The 15,170-nt window shown below is 32.5% G+C and overlaps 2 protein-coding genes across 3 annotated transcripts; one reads left to right on the top strand and one right to left on the bottom strand.

The window, feature by feature from the left end:
- Positions 1-1,904: 1,904 nt before the first annotated feature.
- LOC102579955 (uncharacterized) lies at positions 1,905-6,779 on the top strand. 2 transcript variants are annotated; one of them, XM_006366200.2, is made up of 6 exons: positions 1,905-2,205; positions 2,743-2,988; positions 3,076-3,249; positions 3,387-3,493; positions 5,190-5,497; positions 5,977-6,779. In XM_006366200.2, exons 1-6 carry the CDS (start codon positions 2,047-2,049, stop codon positions 6,564-6,566), a joined length of 1,584 nt encoding a protein of 527 aa, XP_006366262.1. In that variant the 5' UTR covers positions 1,905-2,046; the 3' UTR covers positions 6,567-6,779. The 2 variants fall into 2 exon arrangements, with proteins under 2 accessions (XP_006366262.1, XP_006366261.1); XM_006366199.2 differs by having other exon boundaries at positions 2,740-2,988.
- A 4,769-nt stretch (positions 6,780-11,548) lies between these two features.
- Positions 11,549-12,685, bottom strand: LOC102577578 (hydroxyproline-rich glycopeptide precursor). The gene is given in 2 exon segments (NM_001288316.1): positions 11,549-12,214; positions 12,585-12,685. Coding segments are annotated over 2 exon segments (438 nt in total). The 5' UTR covers positions 12,670-12,685; the 3' UTR covers positions 11,549-11,861.
- Between the last annotated feature and the right edge of the window lie 2,485 nt (positions 12,686-15,170).

Genomic DNA, 15,170 nt, shown 5'->3' with positions numbered 1-15,170 from the left:
GAGTTTGATTATTATATTTATTTATGGGTTGATTGTTATTTTATCTTGTTATGACTATTTATAGTCATTGAAATTTTATGGGACTCGTGTTCACTTCGAGTTGAGACTATGTTTTCAATTTCAAACATAATTCTTGGAGGCTATTCAATCATAAGCACTAGTTCATGCCTATATAAAAATTATTATATTCTCTTAAAAAGACATCTCGAATATTGCGCAAATTCATAAAATATTCATAAAGAAATCAAATTCAAATCATCCTAGTTCGAGAAATACGCCACTAACGGCCCTCGGAAATATTATGAGAGATCTTATGAGGGAAATCTTGTAAGAGATTTTATGAGAGAAAAATCAAGGGAGGAACAAAATTGTACTCGCACTATTTACCAATAAAATCATGTTTTTTCAGATTTTGCTTGTGGTTAATTTATTTTCTATATGTTTAAAAATTCTTGCAAACACTATTATTTAAGATGATTTGATAAAGTGTCAATGATATTTTGTCAGGATTTTCTCTATTATTTTTGTTGTCTCTTTTTCTATACCTCTTTGATCTATTTTTTGTTTAAGTTGAGTGTCTATGGAAACTCATCTCTACCTCAAAAATAGTGATAAAATTTGCGTCTAATTTAAAGAATTTCCCTAAATATGTTATTATTATTCTACCTTCCTCATTGATTAAGTACCAGAATTATATCTATATCTAAGACTACATTAATATGGATATTACTACAAATATTAACATTAATGAAGTGACAAGTAAAGAGAACTGAGGGAGTACATTGTACTTCTGTCCTAACTTATATTTTAATATTTACATCTTAGTCCTAATGACATTAGTTTACGCTTATGAAAAAACTTAAACAAATATTTCTATTTTTAATTTATTTTTCCAAATGGTCAAACTGTTTACGCAAACAAACGTCACTTTATGTTTCAATTGACGCAATGATTTTTGCACAAGAAACATGTAAAATTAATCCCATTTTTTGAAGCACTTGACTCTAAAATATATAATTATAGTATTTACAAACTTATAGGGTATCTAGAACTATAAAATATAAATATTTTTTAAAAAGTTAAATACATATTTAAAAATTAAGTTATATTTAAATATGTATTTATAATTTATGATTGAAAAAATATTAACCTAAAAAATTGCTCAAAATCACTTTTTCAAAAAAATCAATCTAGTAATTAAATGTTGTTATAAGACTTTTTCTTAAATAAAATAGTACAACATAATTAACATAATCTCACGAATTAAGATTTAAAACAAGATACATTGTAAATAGACCTTATCATAACTATTTTGAAAATAAATACTCGATGTTAGACCATCGAGTCAAACACCCCTCCCTTTGGTCCAACACAAAAATTCTAATTTTGAAAAATCAATCCAGTAATTAAATGTTGTTATAAAACTTTTTCTTTAAGTAAAACAGTACAATATAATTAACATAATCTCGAATTAAGATTTAAAAGAAGATACATTGTATGTAGACTTTATCATAACTATCTTAAAAATAAAAATATTATTTCTAATAGACCATCGAGTCAAACACCCTTCCTTTGGTCCAACACAATAATTCTAATTTTGAAAAGGACAAAAAAATATACATTATAAGTAATTAATTGAATATAACATGCTTTATAATAAGATATCTTATTCCCCCCTGCCATAAAAGTAAATTAATTTATATATTCTACTTATATTTATTTAATAAAAAGACAATTAAAATGTTAATTGAAACTCAAAGAGTTTGACTTATTTAAAATGAAACATGGCAAGTAATTTATGATGGAGGGATTTGGCAAAATTTAGTAAGAATTAAGGGACTATAAAAATAAATAATTATTTTCCCTAATATAAAAGAAAAGTGAAGTAATTGTCTGCTAGTAGTAGCCAAAACACAAATTGCTTTCTCTTTCATCTCACAAGCGTGACTTTCACTGGAATTTTCCAACTCTACTCAGCACGGCTCTGATATTTTTGGTATTGGTCTTACTCACTCAATCTGAAACTTTTTTTTTTGTCGTTTTCTCATGCATCCGTCGAGGAATTACACCGGCGTAGCGCCGTCGGATTTGCGGTGGCAGAGGGGGAAAATGTTGCCGGTGAAGAGGGAGGTAGACCTTGAAAACTTTTCAGATGAAGAACGCTGCCAACTCGACAAGCGATCCAAGCTTTACTCTTCTCTGCAAGTAGGTTTTTCTCTCTTTCTCTTTGCTGTTCTAATTTTAAAGCGATGTTTCTCTATTTGATCCGTAGAATTTTGTGCATTTTTTTCGTTTTAACACTTTTGTCTGTGTGCATCTTGTTATCTACTAACATGTGCTCTGAATTTGACTACAAATAGAGTTTATGATGTTAGTTTGACTTACTATTGAATTGCATCAAACATTTAGGGAGTTACCAAATTAGGAAGTGCTTAGTAATAAATGAAGTAAAGGAGTATAAATAACCATTTTAGAAATGTTTGTAGGAGAATTATCAATTACCAAATTGGGAATAAGAACTTGGCTTATCAGTATTGATTCCTTGATATTGATTAAGGAGATGCCAGTGGATTTACGTCTATTGTTATCTTCTGAGGCACTTCCTTCAAACTGTTCTGAAAAACCTCTCTACCGCACGAAGGTAGGGATAAGGTCTGCGTGTACACCCTACCGGTAGGACAATACTGAGTATGTAATCGTATTATCTTCTCTGAGATCTGAATCAAGGATATTTTGCAGCAGCAACTGGGTGAAGGAGCTTGTGATTTTCCTGTTTCATCATCGTTCGTCTCGTTAGATGAACCCAGTCCGTTAGGTTTGCGGCTAAAAAAGAGCCCATCACTGGTGGATATGATCCAAATGAAGCTTGGGGGAACCTCCATGGTGGAAAGTCTTGGGAAGAAGGAGCAGAAAAGAAGCACTGCAATGATAGAAAAGCTCAAGGCCTCGAATTTTCCTGGTTCAGTTCTGAGAATTGGAACCTGGGAGGTATACACAGTTCCCTTTTTTAATGATTTGTAAATAATGTTCAGTCTGAATGTTCCACAAGTGAATTGAATATTTTTGTCTCTACAGTATAAGTCGAGATATGAAGGAGATTTGGTTGCAAAATGTTACTTTGCCAAGCATAAGCTTGTATGGGAAGTCCTTGATGGTGGTCTCAAGAATAAGATAGAGATCCAGTGGTCTGATATTATAGGGTTGAAGGCAAATTACCCAGATGATGCACCAGGAACCTTGGATATAGTGGTAAGGGGTAAAACAATTTTGTTTTTGCTATTGTCTTTATGGAGTTATTTCCTTAACTGCATTAGCAGAATAGGCTCCAGTGTTGCTCTCCTTATTAACCTTAGTTGATGAGGGTGCTATGTATCCTTGTATTGCAGCTGGCAAGGCAACCTCTTTTCTTTAGGGAGACAGATCCACAACCCAGAAAGCACACACTTTGGCAAGCAACTTCAGATTTTACTGACGGACAGGCTAGCATACACAGGTCTTACTATTACCCCTGTAGTTCTTTTCTTCCTCAAGTAATAATTATGCCATTGTTAGTTGTTAGCCAATTTTATCTTGTTTTCTTGACATCTCCGTGGGCATCTATTGTCTAGCCTTTTCCCCTTCTTTTTTTCCCCACTTCGGCGAGTATTTCAAATCACTTGTTTGATCTACTTAGTTGATGCATGAATATAATGAGAGAAAGCTAAATCCAGAAAGAGGTTTGCCCGGCATGACTCAACTCTATTGACAGAGTAAAGTGCTCTAAATGCTTCGTGGCTATCACAGGGATTTATATGATAAGTAGTGGTCTTATTAGATTTGGAATTTCATCTAGCAAGTAGTAATTGTTGATATGGAGAAGGCCAAGAAACACCATTTTCTTAATTTGAACTTTTTAAAATGGCTTGGGGTGGGGGTCTGGGAAGGATGATAAGACTGTAGAATACATTATTCATGCAGAAACTCTCTCTTTCCTATCTAGTTTATTTTACGTTAGGCGAGGCGAGACAGAAACTTGTGATCGAGGCTTAGTTATTTTTGAAGAGGAGAGAGGCAATACTAGAAAGATAAGGTGGAGTGGGTTGCTTGTGCACTCAATTTAGTGCCTAATGGTTAATGCTTGTAGGGATGGCAACACGGTGGGGCAGGTTAAGGTTATGCGGGAAGTATGGGTTTAAACTTATGGGTAGCGGGTGGGTTCAAGCGTGTTTTTTAAAACTTCAATGCCGTTGCGGGTTAGCACTTTTGACCAATTACAAATTAGATAAATTTCTGCAACTACAATCAATCACTTATTGCAGATGTCTGGACTTACAAAATGTTGCCATAAAAATTTTCAAACACTTTTTATGACTCTGCCAAGTTAACACTTTTTATATGTTAATTGAAAACATGAAGAAGGAAGCAATTTTTAGAAGGCAGTACTCAGTCAGGGAGGTGGGGGCAAAACTTAAGAACAGAAGTGAGAAAATATAAATGAAATGAATGCATTACTCTTCATCGAATTTATTCATCCAAGTGTTGAATGGAAGAGCTTGACATTTCTTATGAATTTTTTTGCTTATCGTCAGGTTTTATTATCTTAGTTCCAAACCAATCTTTAAGATGTAATAACAGTTCATTTGTTCACATTCTTGAGTAATAAACATAACAAGTGACAAATATTTTGAACTATCCCATGCTTAGAATTAAGTGGCTATGTGGCAGGGCAGGTTTATGTGGGTTGGGGCGGGTAGGGGCTGGGACAGGTTTGAAATAGAAAGTTTTCTATGCGGAGTGGTGCGGCATGGGTTGAAGTCTTTCGGGTGAAGGTTGAACCTGCACGGCAACCTCTCTGCCTTTCCCCGTTGCTATCTCTACTTAATGATTATCCTTGTGGCCTAATGCAGTTTTGAAAGAGCATTTCAGTGTTGCAACCGAATAGAATGTCTCAGTAGATGCAGCTTTGAATCTAAAAGCCCAACTAAATTTCCGAATTTCAGTTTAATCTGTTGTAAAAAGCTAATTTTTGAAGCATGTTGCACCTATAGTAGCTTTTATATTGTATCATAGTGATTGCAAGTATATTAGGTTTTTAAGTTCTGCTGGTTGTAGGGTGTGTTTGGTCTGTTTACAATTTCTAGCATTTCCTTGCTCGTCTTAATGTGGTTCAGTTTTGATGTTAAAACTCTTCAAATTTTCTTTGGTTGTAGGCGACATTACTTAGAGTGTCCGCATGGATTGTTGGGAAAGCATATTGAAAAGCTTGTGCAATGTGATCCTCGTCTTAATTTTCTGAGTCAACAAGCAGAGATGACTCTAGATTCTCCTTATTTTGAATCCCAGATGTCGGGTTTTGAAGACACACATGAAAGGGACCGTGAATTTGATCTGAATAATGAGGGGAGTCCGAATTTTATTGACTATACTTCACCTTCTGGAGCTCAGTGTTCCTCCAAAAATAAGCAAGATCCTAGACCTTTGGAATGTATTCACCAAGAAAAGCCATCCCCAAGATCAGGTAATTATGTTTTTTTATCTGAGAAGTGCATTTAAGTTTTCTTGAATTGAGTTCTATGGTGAGTATGTCTTTGAAGATGTCGATGATCATCCCTTATCCCCCACCTTTTTGAAAAAGTGACAAATTGATCGTCATTTCCTTTTCAAAGAGTGGAGAGGAAGTTTGCTACCCGTTTCCTTGATTTTATTGTAGTCATGTCTTGGTGGTACAGTTGTGTGTTTCTTGAACATAATCCACATTGAGGGGGTTGTCTCTGTTCAAAAAGAGGAATATGACCATATTGCAGAATCGGGTTATGGACATGTTATCCTATGTTGAAGTATATTGTTCTCAACCATTCTATGGCCTATTCTAAGTGATCAAGATTTGCTTCTATATTGCTATCTGGATGTATATTGTTCTCGTTAGTGTGCTGTTTCTCTTGGATTTCTTTTTTATTTTTCTGTAACTTCACATTCAACGTGCTGTTATTGATACAGGGGCGAGTGAAGATATGGAAAGTAGGGAAGTGGAGCAGCGGAAAGGGCTCAGTAACCTCAATCAACTCAGAGTGTCTGGAGTACATCCCTCTGTATCAATGAGTGATTTAGTGAGCCAGCTTGAGCAACGTGTATCAGAGCAGACGACATCTAAAGTCATCAACCTCGCCAATGATGAACGACGAAGCTCGGAAATCCTGGAAGAGATCTCCAAATCCTTGCTTAGTGACACTCAAAATGTGTCATCATCAGATGAGAAATCTCTTATGTCAAGGGTCAATTCTCTGTGCTGCCTTCTCCAAAAGGATCCTGCAACAGCTCATGCGAGTGAGAACTGTGGTGATGTTGTGTCGGATGAAAGAAGAGTTAATGAAATAAATTTCATTCCCACCGCACCGCTTGGAAGAGAAGATGTAGAAGATCCTTCTATGCCAGAGGATGAATCAACTGATCTCTCTGGTTGCAAGCCGACTTCAACAATGTCAAGGAAGGACTCTGTCGGTGATCTGTTGCTGAATCTTCCTAGGATAGCATCACTGCCCCACTTTTTGTTCTTATGCGATGATTCTGCAGGTAACCAGGCTAGATAGTCTTAGCTCAAGTCTACATCAGGTAATCATTGCAAAGGATGGCTGTAGTTCTCTTGTATATATTGAAAAACTAAGTTAGCAACAGTACTGTGTTCAGCTTAGAACTTGAAACTTTGATGCATCGTTATAGAACTGTTCATGGATAGAATTAGACCGTTTTTGTGCTTTTGTACAAAACTTAGTGCTGTGAAAGTTTTCCAATGCTTTCCTGTTTGTCACTACTGCATTATTTTGCCAAGTATAAAGTTACAGTGAACATGATATTCAGATTTTGCCCAGTGAACGCAGGATAAAACATGAGAATTAGACAACACAGGACAAGATTTTAACGTGCATGACAAAAAAACCGAAATACTGGAACGGTTTTGAGATTCCCTGTAGTTTATTCGGGGATTAGTTGTTCTGGGCATTGTAGTGTTAATTTTTATCTCTCATTGTGGATGAATTACCAATTTTGGGATAACTTGTTCTCCGACCAAAATGAGTCCTTGATGTATATTCCAAGTGTCCTAACAAAAATAAAATAAAATCCAACAACCCACTAGATTATAGTGACTGACATTGCAGGTTGACCATGGGATGTCGAATCGAGTCAAGATTGTACTGTTACACAAGTGGAATCAGTCAACTTATCAGACCCAGTATGAACTTAATATTCGTAGTCAATGTCAACCACTTTAGGCATTTCAGTATGATTTTTTTGTATTCCTCGGGTATCTATATTGGAGTTCGACAAATTCGGGTTCTTCCCGTGTGGGGCCCCATTTGAGGGAAAATACTCCCTACCAAGGATTAAGGCTGGGCATCAGATCGGAACGGGACGGGTTGATCGGTACCGGGTTGAACCGGACCAGAATTACCGGGTAGATACTAGGTTCCGTCCCGTCCCACTATATATCGGGATAGAACCGGACCGGACCGGAATGGAACGGGATGGGATAAACGGGACGACACATATAGCTATTTCAAATAATAATAATTTTTTTTAGTTGTTTTGATTTTTTGAATTACGAAAATATGGATGTTTGCTTATTTTTCTAAGTTTAAATTAATTGTTTTGAAATTTAAGTTTTGAAATTTATAATGTAATTTTACTTAAGTTTATTTTAAAGATATTTTTTTTAATTTTTACTTATTAAATTTGCAAGTTTATGTTTAATAAAGTTTTTTTGTTTTAAAGTTTTTAAGGTTAAATTTTCAAGATTTGAAATTTTGAATCTTTTGAAGTTTATAAGTTATTAATTATTAATATGTTATAAGTTATACTTATAACTTGTAATTTAAATAACTTAAGTTTGTAATTTTAAAAAATTAAATAAAATTAAGGATAAAACAATGACACAAATTAAAAAAATATCAATCCAATCCAATTCAATTTTATTTTTTTTGAAAATATGCCTATATATAAATTAATTAATAAAAAATAATTAACCGGAACCGGAATAAACCGGGATAAATCGGTACCGGTACACCGGTATCAAATCGTGATACCGTTCCATTCCGAGTACCGGTTCACGGTGTCCCATTCCGTCTCGAAGACTACCGGACCGGAACGGACTGAAATGGTACCAGAACAGTACCGGTACAACCCGATCCGGTGCCCAGCCTTACCAAGGATTTTTTAATATTCAAAGCTTGAATCGAAAACCTATAGTTAAGGGAGAAGCAGACCCATCCATTGTACCACAGTCTATATTTTACTTTAAAGGTTTTTATGATTAAATCATTCTGAGTTGTAGACTCAATGGACATGAAAGTGCCTATGTGAATGTGAATTATAATGGTTGTGGGGGGTGGGGGGTGGGGGTTTACTTTTCAAAGCAGTATGTATATATTGACAAAGCAGCAAAGTAGCAATACCTAGTCAGAATATTTTTAAACGTCCAACCATGAAAAATCAAAGGGATTGGAGAACGTTTCTTTATCAATTATCTGACCGAAAGAATATCCATGGAACCATAAACTAAAGGAAACAAATTTGATCATGAAAGGAAAATTATAAGTGCCAACCTATTGCCAAAAAAAAAGAGGCACCGATTGGCCTTAAAATGGATTGATCTTTAATTTTTTCCCTTGAGCAACTGAACTTATGCCTCGTAGAGCATATGTTCTTTAAAAACCAAACTACTCTATCCGTCAAGTTTTGAATAGATTGCACATTTAATGAAGAAAAATCGAGGTAACTTAGCAAAAAAATACTACTACATATTTATGATTTCTTAAGTGAAAATACGACAACTAAATTAGGACAAAAGGAGTAATTAAAGACATTCATGTATTAGAGTGTCAAAGGGAAATTAAATCATAGTGAAATATATTACAGTGTGTCATTTTTGTAGTAATATATTTTACTTGATCAAGCACGTACAAATTAATTAAATAAAATTACATTAGCATTACTCATGTAACAACTAGCTAGCATAATTAATCTTAACATGCATGTATGCTCCATCTTCAAAATCGAACCAATTAGTTGTAACGGCACCCGCGACTTGAAAGAGTAGCCCCGGTTTTCAAGATGAAAACAAATGGCCAGTGGATGGGGCTGGCCGTGGAAGTGGTGGAGGGGACTTTGGCCTTCTTCCTAAACTATTTCCTTTGTTGGGAGCCAATTTATTATTAGCCCAATGAGGAGAGACCTCTGAGATTTGCTTGGAATTTGGTGATGGTTTAGGTGGTGGTGGAGATGAAATTGATGGCCTTTCAATTATTTTCTCTGTCATGAGGGTTTGTGTAATGATTGTATGATCATCATGACTTGCTAAAATTCTAGCTTCACTTCTTTGTTGGGAACAAAGGAATGTTGCCATGAGAATGAATGTACAAGTAATGATTATTTGCATGTTTCTCAATTTTAGTAATAACACACTAGCTACTATATTGGTGTTAAGTACTAGAGCAGTACAAAGGGGTATTTATAGATGTTGTTTTGAAGGAGTAGGTATATCGCTTAAAAGAGCGGTCTTAGGAGAATCATGAGGTTTCAGATTCAAATCTGACGAAAATAAAAATACTGAATGATTTTTTAAAAATCTCATATGTATTTGAGTTGTGATGGACAGGTAACTCCAATACTTGTATCAGTAAAAGGTAGTCAAGTATTTCGTAGAATTAATCGAGATGTGCATCAGTGCATATAAACTCGAACAATTATGATTATTTAAAAAAAACAAAGAGTAGGTGTGTAGTGTGAAATGATTAAACTTCATTCAGACCATTTCTTAAATTAAAACATTGACTTGGCCATGCTCAAAAAAGGAGGTAAGGAGTCAAAGTCTTGTATTTTTCTTTGCTACTTGTTTCGATCCTTGTCTCATTTGAATATTTATAAATCTTTTTGCTACTAGTTGTAATATAAATATCCACAATTTTCAACACGTACTCACCTAAATTATAATGCAAACAGTACCTACTGTGATTACACACATGATGGAGATGATGTGTTTAAGGCCTACAATAATTGAGGACAACTCATATCGAATTAAAGCTATATATTAAAGATAAAAAAAATTCTCATCTTTAATCTATTAGTTCACTTTAATTTTGTTTTTAAGTGTTGAAACGAAATAAGAACATGACTAAATTTGTTACATATAATATAGATTAAACTATTTTCGTAAAGCTAACTAAAGTTTATTTATATATCAAATATCAAAAGTATCACTTTTTCTAATAGTGCCCATATGTTGTGCTTTGCTAGAATAAATAGCGGCCGAATGTGTGGTCTTTAAATTTTGTTTTTCACTGAATTGCCTGTTGAGCACATCCAATTATTTACTTAAATAATTGTATGAAAAAAAATTACTCTAGTCCACTATTGACTTGACACAGTGATTTAGAAGCAGTAATGATAGGAATAGTTTTACCAAATCAAGGATGTATAATATAAGTTATCTAAACGTTGAAAATTAAATAATATTTAATAGCAAGGATAAAATAAAAATAAAAAAATAAATTATTCATTGATTTTATAAACTGGACAAGTATTGATTGGAGTCATTGGACATTCCAAAATAATATAATAGACAAGTAAAGATGGACAAGCGGAGTAACTTTGATTCATTCATTACTTTTATCCTATATTAAGTGATTTATAAATAAGCCATAAATATTTGTGTATTTAGACGGAGGTTGATCTTAGTGACAATTTGTAAGAATAATATATAAAATTTAATATTAAATTAATTTTAAATATAGAGTAGTACTCACTCTTCCAAATTTATGTGATGAGAAGTCAAAGGAATTTCTCTTTGACCAGAATTTGTTCATGTGCCACTTAATATTTTGAATTATTCTGACTTGCATACTTCTATATACTTTCTAAATATGCAAAATTTACTTTTAAAAACTTGAATGTTTTATGTTCAAATTCACAATAAAACTTAGATAGTGTAATCTCTGTACTTCTAATCATCTAAGTAGAATATATTAAAATTTAACGGAATTGATTGATCTGTAATGTTAAGTAGAATATTATAAATTTTATTTAAATTGAACATCAATGAGAGGATCTAATGCAGCAAAAAACACATTTTTAATTAGTACGTTAGGACTTAGGAGTAAGCTCGCTATTTCCTTAAGCTGCAATTATAAATATGAGTAACATTTTATATAAATGTAACTTAACTACTTAATTAAGTCTTTGACTCTAAATATTAATGCAATTACTACTAATCCGTTTAAAAAGGAATGCCAGCTTCTTATAATTGGAAACAATTTAATTTTAATACTCTCATTTATCCGTAATGAAAATGATTAGTAGTCGGACTATAAATGGTCTACAGAATACCGTTTTAAACCACATATTTTAATAGTCTTCTTTCTTTTTTAAAGTTTATATCAAATCGAATAGTATCGTGCACATAGAGTTGAGACAAAGGGAGTATATTATTAAATATTGCTCAAATATTTACAAGTCGTGAATAAATATCGATCTCAGCAGAAAAAAATATACATTCTTGTTTGATAACAATACTGCATTATTTTATAATTATAATAAGTTAAAACCATATATCACTCCCTCAAATTCATTTACTAACTACGTAGTTACTCCATTACAAGACGTCTATTACACATACTATTCTTGAGACTGGAGAGCTAGGTAACTCATCAAGTGAACTAAAACCAGATTACATATATATTCTAGCTACTTTTATAACATAAAATAAAATAAAATACTACACTTATATTATAAAGTCCCCATAACATAGCTTAATGTTGAAGTGTATGACTATCTCATTTAAAAGCTTAACTTCAACATGGTATCAGAACAGGGGTTGAGGTCCACTTCAACACTTAATAGGAAGCATGAAGAGGCAAAGTAGAAGAAGAGGATGTGATAATCATCTGCCTTTGCTCATCTTGTGGCTCTGGTGGTGGTGGTGCCGCTACATGATCGTGCCTCCCACCAACTGTAATCATGAGCGGCGCGGCGGCGGCGTCATGATGAGGACTAGTACTAATTGTTGTGAGTTGGCCAATAATTGGTTCATGCTTGGGAGAAGGAGGTGGTAATACATGATCATGTCTTCCATTAACTATTTCCTGATTTGTTGGTGGAGATGATGTTGGTGGTGTAGGTGTTATATATGGTGTCCTTCCATAATTACCACTTTCCAACTTCAACTTCACCATCCCATGATGATTTCCTAAACCAAGTAAACAAAAATTTATTAACTTCTCAAGTTAATTAGAGTACTCAATAATATATATAGAGAGAAGGGAAGCCTTGGAGCAACGCTGAGGTTAGATATACATGTTCAAACTGTGGAAGCAATTATTATTCCCCTCAAGTAGATGTAGATATGTATGAGAAAAGAAGTGTTTCAAAAAATAAAAGAGTGCCATATTAATCTTCTTAATTACTAGTACAACATTATAAATTTATATTACTTTCTCCATGCAGCCCACCATAACATTAATTTTCAAGTGGATTAACTAAAAAGAATTAATGAATACTTATGTTGTAAATATATGTAGGTAGCTAACTAAAGAATAATTAAATTAAATTAGTAGTACCTAGTAAAGTTCTTGCTTGAGCTCCTACGAAAATGAAAAAGCTGATAATTATAAGAAAGAAGAAAGCTCTGAAGAAGAGAATCATTTTAGCTACTGATCTTAATTCCTTATTTGTTCCCTCTCTTTCATGTCTCCTTTTATAGACAAAAAACAAAAGAAAAAAAAGTTAAAGTGAGTAGTGCATTACCACCAAATTAACCTTCTTTATTAGAACTGATGTTAACTTCCAAGTAGAATAATATATTAGTAAACAATTAATAATTAGTCTATAACAGGATCTAATGCTGCAAATTAAAAACACAGTTTTTTATTGTTCCTATTGCGTTGGTATAATTAATAGGAGTAAAATATGAGTCTGTAAATATTAAGTTAGGATTAGTCGCGAAACTAGGATTTTCACTAGTGAATTTAAAATATAAATAAGTAAACAAAGAGTTTCAATATCTAATACATATATATACATAAAAATAAAAAAAACTACCTATAAAAGTGTAACACATACATCTAATATATATACCATACTTTTATATCTATTATTTCTCTCTATTACCATTTAACCGACTCCACTTTGACTACCACAATATTACTACAATGAAGAAAAACATTTGATCATTTTCCCAAATCCCAATATATATAAATACACATACACATCGAAAAACTGGTGGTGTTAGTGATTAAAGGCATACTTTAACCAATTTTATTAGGAATAAGAGTCTGAAAAATACCTCAATTTTGGTCGGATTTGTTGTTGCGATACTAAACTTTCAATAAGGATCTATTACCTTCCTAGACTATTTAGTACCGTATTTTTTACCCCATGAACTATTTAATAGTGTATTTTAAAAGTATATATGTGCCCATGTGGACACATTACTATTTATAATTTTGCATTATTTTTTATATCTACGTGGCCATATATATATTTAAAATACGGTATTAAATAGTCTAGAGAGGTTAGGTCCTCATGAAAGTTTAGTATCGCAACAACAAATCTGACCAAAGTTGAAATATTTTTCAGATCCTTATCATATTTTATTACGGCAAGCTATATATTTGCATGACAAATACAAATCATTTTGCAAAATTCAAAAGACAAATTTGAACCCAAAAAGTAAAAGCTGTCAGCATCACTAAAAGTTGTAGTCAATTATAATGGTGAGTCTTCCTCACTCGTTTTTGAGTACAAGAAAACTGGCCACAAATAGAGTCAATTACCACGTGAAAAATTACTTCATTATTTACTCTGAATTCACTATTGTTTATTATATTAATTATTAAAACATACGTACAATGTTCTCTCGATTTTCACCCATTGGACCTATGTTAGGTCTAATTCAATCGGCCTACTTCTGATAAAAAAATTAAAGCAAATTTGATAAAGTTTATCATGAATTTATATGAGGAAACAATTTCTAATTGATGCAAAAGAAATTAAAAGTCATATGTTCCACCAAATATATTAGTAAATTTCTCTTACACGCGCTTTAATTTGTGAAATACCTTTAAAATATGTTAGCCGCTCTAATTTTTCAAGTGTCAAAGTACATAATCTAATAACCTAAGAAAAACAATAACTTATAACACTTTTTGTATAATTTTCAAATATCATAATTTAATTTTGATTTGAAAATATCATTGGATTAATCATCTAATCAAATTTAGCTTTGAAAGATTTGTTAAGTTGGCTTTAGAAAAACAAAACATGAGAGAGAGAGAGAGAGAGAGAGAGAGCATAATCGGAGAGAGAAGGTTTCTAAAGTTCTCTCTTATATAATAATACTACCTCCGTCCAATTTTAATTGTCATAATTTTCTTTTTTAGAGTCAAACGATAATAACTTTGACTAATATTTTACGATTTATTTTTTCATCATATTGATATGCAAAAAATGGAATTTATAGTACTTTTCGTATAGTTTTTGAATATCTAAATTTTTTGTTTAAAATATTGAATTAATGTAATCTAATTTAACTTTGAAAATTAGTCAAATTGACTTTCAAAAAACGTAACATGACAATTAAAAGTGGATAGAGGGAGTAATTAACCAAAATTTTCCTTTTTGTCGCACTCATCAATTGAATTTTAATTAATTAGGCGTTGTTGATTTAATTTATTTCTTTTTCCTGATAGATTATGGCATCATATCAAAAGATTATAATTAATGGAAACATGCCACGCTCCACAAATATAGTTGCTTAAAGTAGTAAAGCAAAAGTAGTAGCACTAAAGCTCAAAAAGAGATGTACCAACAAAACATCATATTACATGACATGCAAATATAAAGAATAAGCTAAAAATATATTACTTATAGTTTATGTCAAATCAGATACTATGTTTTAAAAAGCTAAGATAGTAATTAATTAATTTTTGTGGTCATTCGTGGGCAAATGAAATGTTTGCATAGCCATTAAGGAGTAAATAATTATTAACATATCTACTTTAATACTAGATACCAACTCCACTTAGCAACATGAATAGGGAGCTTAATTAGGTAAAATAATTAATTTACTTAAAAATGTATATGGCTGTGGCTTTCTTCTTCCCTACAATGTAGGACATTTGCTAAAGCATATAGCACTTAATTAA

Source organism: Solanum tuberosum, unplaced genomic scaffold (genome assembly GCF_000226075.1).
Source record: "Solanum tuberosum cultivar DM 1-3 516 R44 unplaced genomic scaffold, SolTub_3.0 scf00578, whole genome shotgun sequence".
Classification (NCBI taxonomy): domain Eukaryota; kingdom Viridiplantae; phylum Streptophyta; class Magnoliopsida; order Solanales; family Solanaceae; genus Solanum; species Solanum tuberosum.
The sequence above is the reverse complement of the archived record's forward strand: the minus strand, read 5'-3'. Positions and strand labels throughout refer to the sequence as shown.

Excerpts from the sequence above, each read along its gene's own strand:
- LOC102579955 (XM_006366199.2), top strand. The coding sequence starts at position 2,047 with ATGCATCCGTCGAGGAATTACACCGGCGTAGCGCCGTCGGATTTGCGG. Across the intron at positions 3,494-5,189 it reads GGACAGGCTAGCATACACAG|GCGACATTACTTAGAGTGTC; the intron begins GTCTTACTATTA and ends CTTTGGTTGTAG. Across the intron at positions 5,498-5,976 it reads AAAGCCATCCCCAAGATCAG|GGGCGAGTGAAGATATGGAA; the intron begins GTAATTATGTTT and ends TTATTGATACAG.